We start from the raw sequence: 11,643 nt of genomic DNA on the forward strand, positions 1-11,643 counted from the left end.
ACATTTAAATGCTACATTTTCACAGATTAATATAGGCTATTTTTATTGCAAGAAAATGTAAACTTTTTTGTCGAAGAAAAGGCAGAGAGCGATTGAGATCGATTGACAGAGAGTGAGAAAGGGAGATCAAAAAAAAAAATCGTCGGTATTGGTTGATGTATTTGTTTAGTAGTAACATAGAACTTTAGATGGCAATTCTGTCGCATAACGTCTTGTGCATAACGTCTTTTACCTTAGTAATAATTAATTTACAAAGAAGTTTCACTTCTGACATGTGTACTTTGTACGAAACGCACTTTTTTTTAATTTACGCCAACCAAGTGTAAAGACTAATCGCACTTCCTCGAATTGTCTACGGGCTGTAAGACAAAATTACGCCAGAAAGAAGTTAGATCTGAATAACTGCACACTTATTGTAGTGTATATTTTAAAATGAAATATTTTATTATATTATCAGTGGTGCATATATGTAATGCAGTTATTTATAAACTCAATGGTAAGTTCTACATTATTATTTTAAAATTCTGGAATTGTACAATTTTAATTTTAATTATTTTGTTTAATTATTAAAACTTAATTGTGTAATATTTACAATATTCTGAACATACATAATAGTAATCAAAATAAATAAATAATAAATTAAAACGTACTTAAAAAGTTTGGTCATCTACCAGCGCCTGCGCACTACAACCCCATAGTCCAAGAGTCTCTACTCCAAAGAAAACAAAATCGAAGTTGGAAGAAAGATTCATATTTTAACGGCATTTTTCATCCGCCTGCTCTCAGCTTTTTTGCTTTTCCGAGGGAGGTAAGACAGGGTAACGTGTACCACACAAGTACCATCCCAAACTTAAGCCCATCCTCCAATATATCAACGAGATCCCATCTGGCCGCTTGCCATCGTCATTAGCGATGCCTGTTGCCTCCAAAATGGCTGGAATATGGCATATATGGAGGCAATCAGCGGCGTATGATATGGTTAAGCGCTGCGTGCCATCTGCATTCTTTTGGCAATGGAAGCCATGGTGTCCTCCACAGAGACACATATGGGGAGTACATATGGTTACTAAGCGGAGGATGATGATAATCCGAAGGAATTCAGGGTCCAAGAAGGTGCCAAACTTTGGATATGAATTAGCCAGTGACTGGTTTCCCTAGACCTTGTGCAGTCTGTTATTGAGAAAAAAAAATAATTTGTTTTAAAGTAAATTGTTTTAATAATAATAATAATAATTTATTCATTAAAACGCACATGTAAAAAAATGCGGAATCTAACACGCGTAACAAAAAATAAAGATAACAATGATTAGGCCTTAATTGTACCCAACAAAAAAATATATACCTTGTGAATTGTAATAATTGTACTATCTTTACTATAATATTATAAAGGGAAAAGATTTGTATGTTCGCTCAAAAAGTACTGAACCGATTTTTAAAAATTCTTGCACCGTTTGACAAGTTTGTAGCATACATTAGCACTGACTAATAAAGGCTATATCCACAAATTGATTATGCTCTCAAGTACTTACAAGCATACATTCTCTTATATTATCAGACACAATTGCAATTTTAATCAATACATATGATTATTGACTTTAGATTGTCCAGTAATAGTATGTATAAACCTAATTATTAATAGTATATCAATTCTATAAAGATCAGTGAAATATTTTAAAATCTATACGTTGATGTCTTTTTTGAACAACAAATCCCGTTCCCAAAGGGAGCCAGCAATACTCTATTGCTGAATACATTATCATTTAGGTATGTTCGCATTTACTATATGTTTATGCTAATTAATTTAACATTTAACAACAGCGAGGCCGGGACGGGCCGCTCTTATAAAATAAACATATTACCTACTTTATAACTTTGTTACACAAGTTGCGAATTAATAATTATTTAACGAGTTTATGTTAATAACTTAATTGTATTTTATTTTGGTTTTAAATTGTTTTTAGTTTAAGTTTGGTCATGCCTGGGCTGTAAAGAAATGGTCACTAGATAGATCTCCACGACACATCGTTAATTATTTTCTAAAAAAAATATTCAATTCCATGAAAACTTGTATTATTGATATATGTGCGTATACGTGATTATAACAAATCTTATTTAATTAGAATCGCTTATCTCACGCTGTCATAAGACGTGCTCTAGTCATAAAAGGTTGCTTGTATGTAAAATTCTAGTTAATTTAACATACATGATAATTGGCTATAGATAACATTATTGGAAATCTTTGATCGTAATCATAACTGTTAATTCTTCCATATATTTTGGGATCGCCGTAAAAAAATGTGTTCCCTAATTAAATTTTATCTACATATATAAATTACCTTAGTTATGCAAAAAACTCTGTTTTCAACGGCTGTTTAGGCCTTAGTTTAGGTCAAAATGAGTATTCAGAACACCCATAGAGCAAAACAACCTGCATCATGAGCACACTCCATACATACACAGTACACAACCTCACTTTCACAACATCACAAAACACACCCGAATTAGTTAAATCTATTTAACATTTTTAAAGATATTCCTTTGGTAAACGTTTGAATCTTTTTCTATACACATATTACAAATAAATATGTATATTTATTTCTTAAGTACATATGTATTACAATGTGTAAGATTTATTGCATGATGGCATTAGGTTCGAGTTCTTCACGTCTACTCTTTTTTTTTAAATTAGTGAGGCCTTGGCTAAATGAAATAATTTCGAAGGAAGCACACGAATATTGTTTGTGTAGTTTTACTTGTAAGCTAAGTTTACCATAATGTGAGCTATGTTAATAAAAGACAATAATCATAATGATATTTTCAGATACCGAGTTAGATCGATTTCCTCCTGTATACTACCTGGATGACTATGACAAATGCCTACGCAAACCAAATGCAGTTTACTGCACTGTTGATGCCTATCTGGTGTCGGATGCACCTAGCGATTTACTTACTATTATTAAGGTGGATACAAATTAATTTCAGACTTTTTTAATATCTTTTGTGTTTAAAATGATGTAACATCTACAAAAGAAAGTGTGAATTAATAATTAAAAATTAGTTTTTTTTATTTACGAAAGGAATAAAAATTATTAATGTAAAGCTAGTATATATAACTTTTCAACAATTATTTACAAAATTTAGTATAGAAGAGATTTTCAACTAAAATTAAAGAAATTGCAAAATTGGCAGATGTTTTATAAAAGTGTAGTGTTGGCTTCGGCGTGCCTGTAACCCCTGAGGTCGTAGGTTCAATCCCGGCCGTGTATCAATCTGTGTCGAGCACAAACTTATGAATTTAATACGCGGTCATACGTTGAAGGAAAATATCGTGACCAAACTCCAAATTCGACGACATGGCTGATCACTTTGTCATTGAAATAAGAATTATTAAAGAAACGCTATCTGAAACCCACCCATTTATAGTTGGAAAGCTCCTTAATCATTATTTATAATTGTGTTTTTACAGGAATATTCCCAGCATCGACATAGACATTTTAATCACTCATATATCACATATGGCATTTGTCTTTCGTCAACATGTAATAATTATACAAATTTGAACCGAAAACAGAACCTTGAAAAATGCCTTAACGAAACACTCTTGAAGGATTATTCACTTAAAGCAAGAGTTAAAAAGCTATCTTGTACTAAACGCGACGAATTTCAAGTGGACGCGTTAGATAGAGTCGCTGCATTCATATTTTTCAGTATATTACTCTTGAATGTCATAGGAACCGTCTATGAAGTATTTTCAAAGGAATGTTCTGGTACGTAATTTAATTTATTTAAAATCAGAAATTAGCCGGTTTTGCTTATTTGTTATTAGATAATCAATGTTCAAGTATCATAAACGCTGCTGACCCAATCATTATCTGCAAATTAATGAACTTTCGATTCGTAATTAAAGTAAAAAAAATAAAGGGTAATAATAATTATCACTCTGCAAAAGGTGATGACATTTGGTATTATCTATGACTCCCGTATGTCAAATTTTTGACGGACATCTATGTATCAGACAAAGCGCTAAGTCTCGTTTCTATTTCTCATAGTCGAAACTTAGCGCTCTGTACATCTCCCATTTGTCTAACACGTATTGATATTTGACATATGGTAGTAGTAGAAATAATAAAAAAAGTCCTAGCTCTGAATGAGACTCATAAAAACGCAACGACACATCCTGTCCCTGCCGTGATAGACATACCGAAAATCATATATTAAAAAAAATTACTTTTTTTTAAAATCATTTCACTTTCAGGTTTTAGTTTATTGAGATGTTTTTCGATTCGTAGAAATTGGAATAAATTAGTTGACACCAGCGAAAAGAACGCGTCGCTACAAAATAGGTTGAATTGTCTGGATGGATTAAGGTGAGACGGAAATAGAAAATGTTCTTGATATTTTACAAAAAAAACATTTTATCACCATGTGTAACCAACATAAGTAAAAAAGATGGATCTGGCAAAACATTAGGCTTTAGAGGGCATGGGTCAGACAAGATCACCTAATTGCCACCCCTATATGAAGTATGGAAGTCAGACTTAGCGCTAAGTTTCGTTTCTTAATCTTACCTAAATCTAATCTACCTAATCGTTAAATCACCTGCACAAATTTAATTCCAAACCTGTAAGGGTTGTAGTTCTTCAAAAGATATTAAAATTAAAAAAATAAAAACCCGATTACCTTCAACCTCAGTAGAGTAGCTTACAGCACCAGCATTACGGGTATTCCAGAGTCATAAAAGAATGTAGTGTGTTTATGACAATATTTACAAAATTTATTGATTTTTCAGGACAATCCTTCTACTAGCAATATTGATTGGTCATGCACTTATCACAAGTATAGTAAACGTTTCCAACACATCCGTAGTAGAAAAGGTAATATATCATGTGATATACTATAGTATAGTAGTTCACTAGTTAGTAGTATTTGTTTTCACTCACTTTCAGACGCTCTTCTTGTTAAACGGTTCCCAAATCTTACAGGTATATTTTTACGTATGCGGTAAGGAATAAATTTCTTTACGTTGGTTAACGAATCACGGAATCACACAAATATTGTATAAAACTCTAATACGTTACTATATTTATGTAACAGACATAACGGTTATTTATTATCAAAAATATATCGTTGTTGTGTTTTGTAAATAGTGTAATGTAACAATAATGTAATAATGCGTTGAAAGCATTGTCTGTTGATAAATTCGTGGAATCACATTTAATTAAAATCCTGCTGATGTTTCCGATCCAGTGGTGCCAGCTTGATGAATGGCGTCAGAGACTTGAACTAGGGCCCGAGGTCCCTTGGTCTCATTCCTTCCATTGTCCACTCATTTTTCAAGGGGCCGAGGAATTAATACGTCTTCTTTTCAATAGATATTTGACTCCACACCAGTGCATTCGGTGATGAATTTGCCGATAACCATGTGTTGCTTCTTCTTTATATCAAGCTTTGTGCTTGCGTATAATTTGCAAACCAGTGACGACAACTACGAAACTTGGACATGTATTGGAAGAAGAATGCTCAAACGATGGTGCAGGTATGTATTTTTAGACATATTAAATATAGGAATTTTTCAGGTAATTTTGCATCATTGCAATACTGCATCAGCAAATTGCGTATGCAGTAATTATTTTTTAAATCATTTTCTGTTTCTGGTGCCACTTTACTGATAAAGGTTGCTTGTTAACAACTTGAATTTCCGGGTAAAACATTATGATTTAATTATATTATTGTGTAATATAAACGTATTAAAAAAATACTTGAATAACGCCTAAATGATTAGTGCGTAACTGATATAATAATTATATTATAATTTTAAATATAGAACCCTTTCCGTTGTAAATAAATATATACCTACTATAATTAATATATATAATGTACATTGTTGAGTAGTTAAGAAATCATGTTAATAATAACAATTTAAATCACAGATTTACACCAGCGTATGCCGTTGCCCTTTTGTTTATAATGACCTGGTACAGACATCAAGGAGATGGACCTTTTTGGATGGTTAGTGACTTTCCTTTGTTTTGATTTATTATTTTTGAGTGTAAGCGATCTCAAATTGTTAGAATTCAACGAACAATGTATTGAATTCTAGACTTAGCACTTGTTCATATAAAAACAACATAGGTATGTTTCTTTGATTTTGAGATCTTTGGGTTCTAGTCCAGACAGCGAGAAGTAATAGTAAAAAATAATGGATTTAAACCGGGAGTCATTCCCGCTATTTCACCTCTAAAGCTATCGAATCTAAAGTGTGACAGACAGAGACTGAACAAGAACAGTTGAACGAACATTCAAATATAATATATGGTAGTATAAGCAAATATTCAGCAATTTTAAAATTACTGCAGGTAGAGTTGTCCAAATGGCCTAGGTGTCTCTTAACCGCATATTTTCTTTGTTTTTAAAACCTGTCAGGATCCAGGTTCCTGTTTTGTATTTAAAATGAACCCAGGAATTTAGATATAACCTTATACACAACCCTATCTTGGCAGCCCAATGATCAGGAGATGTTTATCTCACGCTCTAAATATTTTACATACTTTTATGCCTAAAATTTATCTTGCTCGTTCTGATGTGTGCAGTGTGATCTAGATTTAAGTGAACTGCAGCTTGATACGTTGAAGCATTTACAAAATGATTGCATCACATTCACATTTAGACTTCGTAATTTTGTACCCAATATTTAAATTACGATGCAAGATGCACATTTTTACGATTTTTATATTTGTGTTGATATTATTTTCAACATAAATACTCTTTGCAGAATATTTACAAGGACAGGATAGAACCATGTCGAAGTATCGGATGGTATAACATGCTATACGTTAATAACTTTGTCAATGGTTCAGTATGCATGCTGCAAGGTTGGTATGTTATTTTTTAATTCTATTACCAGCATGCTTACTACGTAATTTCGATAACGATATCAAGATTAATGGAAAAATTTAGTTTAAGTCCTAAGTTTAAGTGTAAGCTTAGGCTCTAAAGAAATATACAAATATTATAAGTTTGGGTCATTGGTTTTACCGACTTTAAACCAATTTAAGAAAGTGCCATTCCAAATTTAAATTAACAAGGAAAGTTGCATTCAATTAAGGATTTTAATTTAATGTTATATTCGAATTTATGTCTCAAGATGTATTAAGCTAAAACGACAAAGAGGCGAAATGTGTTAGCAAATAAACGATTTGATTTGAAAAATTCAAGATTTTTATACTATCTTATTATTTTATTAATGTATAGTATGATTTGGTTCGCTTAGTCGCGAAATTCCGACTTTGCATTAAATATATAAAAGGCGCTAAATAAACCTTACGGTAAAAAATATAAACTCCGAAATGTTTTTCAAACTGTATCCAATGTCTACTGGTTATTTCTGTTAATAATTATTTTATATTATTTTGACTAATTTAATCATGAGTTTTACTAAGTATAACAGAATGCAGTCTGAATAATTTTTGTATAAAAATCTTATAGTGGTTATTTTTTGTCGCTTTTACTTGGACGACGTTTTTCCTATTCTAAATGTCTTATAAATTTTTTAGGTATTTAGCAGCTGAAATGCAGTTACATTTTCTTGGGCTTTTTGTATGCATCTTTTTCAAAGGCCTATCGAGAATATGTGTTCTAATTGTGCTTTTTATTATTGGGTTACTCATACCAGGAGTACTCACCTACATTTATGACCTGGATATGCAGTTAACACCATCTGCCGAGTGGGTATTTTTATTTTCTTATTCTAGTATAATACTAACGTTTACTGTCCCGTAAACATGGAGTCACATTTTTTGGATTAAATCAAACACATACAGGAATTTCACAAACTTTCTCACTTAAAACCGTATTAAATATTTTTCTCAGGCGTTTTTTCACAAGTAAAATCTATAGATTTTAGTTTTATTTCATAGCGGTCTAACTAGTAATAAGATTGTTACGGATGGCACGTGTATATAAAATAGAAAATGTATCAAATTTATTATTTCAGCGGCATATGGACTGAAAATTTAGATCACGGGTTGAATATATTAACTTAATATTGACAATATTTTTACTATGTACTTGTAATAATCATTTATTATTTACCTTTATCCAAATTAAATGTTATTGTGTTTCAGGTTATTTCGCCAGTACTTCCTGCCAGACCCAACCTTTCGTCTCGTGTATCGGCATAGTTTCACCAACTTGGCAAGCTATGTCATGGGTCTCGCAATGGGACTCTTGACATATAAATTGCAAAAGACCAATTTTGATATTCAGAATTATAAGGTAATAATAAAAGCTATAAATCATATACGTCAAACTCAAACTCAGTATAACTTTATTCATAAAGTAACCAAATAAACTTAAGAACGTCAATAGAAAGGATGTTAACATTTACTACCAGTTCGCAAGTCAATGGCGTAGAGCGGGCAAGAAGAACTGGAAATAAATTTTCCGCCACTCTTTTTAATCGCCGTGATTTGACTCATACAAATTGTTTGTCAGGCAACACAGCCATACATATTTCATCTGGAGCAAATCAATACCAAGGTTTAGGATCATTTAAATAATCGTCGAAAAGCTTTGTTGACATCATTCGTAATATTGAATTATTCAACATGTCTGTTTAAATATCACTAGAAACCTCTTTACCAGATATGCAAATGTATTATTTACATAACTCTACGTTTTGATTTTTTGCGAAATATTTTTGATTTTGTGTACTTGATAAACACAAAAACCAAAAGCAAATTAAAAAATCTGTTACATTGATTTTCCTTTGAAGCCTTTTTACTTTGGGATTAAGGTAATAAGACATCTATTGAGAATAATTACAGAACTTCCCAGATTCGAACGACTTCACGGATTCGCGGATCACGCATAGCACGTTCATACAAAATAACTGTAAATTTTGTATGACCATTCGAAAATGTTTAATTAATATGTTTCAGAAATGGATTCCTCTATATTATTCAGCTATATTATTAAACACGGGTATTATGTATTCAGCATCAATAAGTTATCAGGACAGACCCCGCCTGTCCATCACAACACGAGTTATTATGTCAGCAGTAATGAAGCCGCTGTTGACTGCGAGCACTGGCGTCCTTGTTTTTGGCGTCATTTTTAAATATGAAAGTATGTTATCTCGTATTTGTATGTGCTCTTTGAATCTAAATTGAATTTGAATTTTTTTTGTATTATAAATTCTCTGTATTTCTTCCGAAGTGTACACAATTATATAATCCTTCACCGTTCTAGCGGATGTTAAATTTGTACATAGAAATAAAGACCATTGGTGCACAGCCCGGGATCGAACCTACGACCTCTGATATGAGAGTCGCACGCTGAAGCCACTAGGCCAACACTACTTTCGTTTCGTATATACTGTAAAAGTCATTTGTAGGATCACTTTATTTCATACCGTCACATTAATACCAAAGCTTATCAGTACCAACTGTTTTTAATTGCATTTTTCTGTTAGGAAGTCTCTGCGGTCTTCTTGAATGGCGAGGATGGACTGTGCTAAACAGACTTGGTTATTGTTGCCACTTAATTAACTTACCTTTTATTGATTATCTTCTTGGCTCTGAAGCTTTGATGCGAACAGGATATATTGTGAAGGTGAGTAGCGAAAATTCTTAATTTAATGCCATACTATAGTGGGCTTTTGCTGACAAAGACCTGCCTAGAGCAAATATTTTGAAGCTTGACACCGCGTTCAGCTTAATCGGATCATCGATTCTATAATAAATTATAATGAATATCTTATTAATACCTTATGAATAGCTCTAATGAACACCTTATTTTTTTTATGAATTTTGCAACACTAAAGTTATTGAAGTGAAACTTCTTTAGAATCGTTGTGATTTCAAACCGGATGCAACGGAAAAGCGACAGTAAAAAGAGACAGAAACATTAATTCATATGATTTAACGTGGGAGAAAATGAGATAGATAAACTTCTTTAGAATCGTCGTGATTTCAAACCGGATGCAGCGGTAAAGCGAGACAGAATCATAAATTCATATGATTTAACGTGAGAGAAAATGAGATAGGAGGCATTATACAGCCTCTCTTTACTGCCGCTTTTTCATTTGATCGAATTTCAAACTTTCATTGTTTTAGATTTTGCCAAACTAAAGATTTCCATTAAACTTATAAATTAAAATGTATCATTAAAATATACTGTTTTTAAAGAACACACACATTTAGATAGTGGAAAATGATTAATTTATATTTGATTAATTATAAAAACTTTGCTCTTAAAGGTTTCACTTCTACCATGTGTGAATTGCACATATGTTTTTTTTATTAGAATAAAATATTTACTATTAAGAATTGCAATTGACGTTCAGAAACATTTTTAATGGGGCTGCAGCCCATTTTAATTTATATTTATACTCCTTTGATGTCAAACTTAAAAAATAAAAACAAATTTTAGCTCACTGCATCCTGTGGAATAGTCACCGTGACACTTTCGCTGGCGCTATTTTTGTGGCTTCTAGTTGAAAACCCCTTTGCCTTAATAACGAACGAAGTCTTCAAGGACAGAAAACACGTTGGGAATGGATCAATTTCGAACATTGTCGGCAATGGGACATCTTTGAACAAAGTCAGCAATGGGACATCTTCAAACATTGTCGGCAATGGGACATCTTCAAACATTGTCGGCAATGGGACATCTCCAAACAAAGTCGGCAATGGGACATCCTCAAACAAAGTTGGCAATGATATATATTTATGTCACAAAACGGGTAACGGCAGTGCTTCTGATAAAAAAAGTATATAGATGGAAATTGATTAAATTACATAAAGTTTAATATTTTCTTCAGATCAATAGTGCGGCGGAATTCGTACTTAACACCTTGTGTACCATTTTGTACCTAACCTAATCATGAACGTAATATAAGCCTTAATTAGTTAAAGAATCTATCGCGTTAAAATATAACCTAAATATTAAGTAATAAGAGAGTGGTATCTTGAAGGGAACCAATGGACTTTATACATAAATGCCCATTTAACATTCGATCGAGCGGTGCCCCAAAAAAGTCGACGGCGTGTGTCAGGCACAGGAGCCTTTTCACGTACTTGCCTATTAGATTGACAAATGAAGATAACCAATAGATACATAAATCTGAGGCCCAGATCTAAAAACGTTAGAGTGCCATCGCTTTATATATTTTCATGAATGGGTTTGCAATATAAATAAAAATACTATAAGTTGATAATGAATTTATTTATGTTAATATTCACACTAAACACACAGATACATCGCATTAAAACATGCTTTATCATAATAATTGCTAGTTTTAATTAAAATAAATGATATAAGCATAGAAAATGTCGACTAGCTTTGAATTTCAAATTGTGATATGTTATTAGTCTAGAAATAATAAATAAAATATTTTCTAATCAAAAACGTGAGATCGCTCGCGCTGAAAGACGCGCGGGTGATCTCATGAATTTTGCCAGGGTAATGCGCGTTCCATCCAAAGATCCATCATGAAGAATCCATACATTGTGAAACAGACCCTTAGGGTCCCATAGGGTCTGTTTCACAATGTATGGATTAAGTGCCAAATAGCTATGCAACACATAAATTATTCGAAAGATAAAAGTTCCGAATAAGATACTTGGCGTTTCATGACAAATA

General features: G+C 32.3%; 1 protein-coding gene across 2 annotated transcripts; it reads left to right on the plus strand.

Moving 5' to 3' along the window:
- The first annotated feature begins 370 nt into the window (after positions 1-370).
- Positions 371-11,582, plus strand: LOC111000187 (nose resistant to fluoxetine protein 6). Of its 2 annotated transcripts, XM_045630899.1 has the most exons (13): positions 371-496; positions 2,822-2,961; positions 3,467-3,767; positions 4,256-4,367; positions 4,790-4,874; positions 5,373-5,536; positions 5,931-6,009; positions 6,773-6,876; positions 7,554-7,724; positions 8,124-8,274; positions 8,940-9,126; positions 9,473-9,612; positions 10,432-11,582. In XM_045630899.1, the coding sequence occupies exons 1-13, from the start codon at positions 433-435 to the stop codon at positions 10,777-10,779; spliced, it is 2,046 nt and encodes a 681-aa protein (XP_045486855.1). In that variant the 5' UTR covers positions 371-432; the 3' UTR covers positions 10,780-11,582. The 2 variants fall into 2 exon arrangements, with proteins under 2 accessions (XP_045486855.1, XP_045486856.1); XM_045630900.1 differs by lacking the exons at positions 8,124-8,274; positions 8,940-9,126; positions 9,473-9,612; positions 10,432-11,582 and having other exon boundaries at positions 6,773-6,872; positions 7,554-7,644.
- The last annotated feature ends 61 nt before the right edge of the window (positions 11,583-11,643 follow it).

The sequence above is a fragment of the Pieris rapae genome, chromosome 13 (assembly GCF_905147795.1).
Source record: "Pieris rapae chromosome 13, ilPieRapa1.1, whole genome shotgun sequence".
In the NCBI taxonomy this organism is placed as follows: domain Eukaryota; kingdom Metazoa; phylum Arthropoda; class Insecta; order Lepidoptera; family Pieridae; genus Pieris; species Pieris rapae.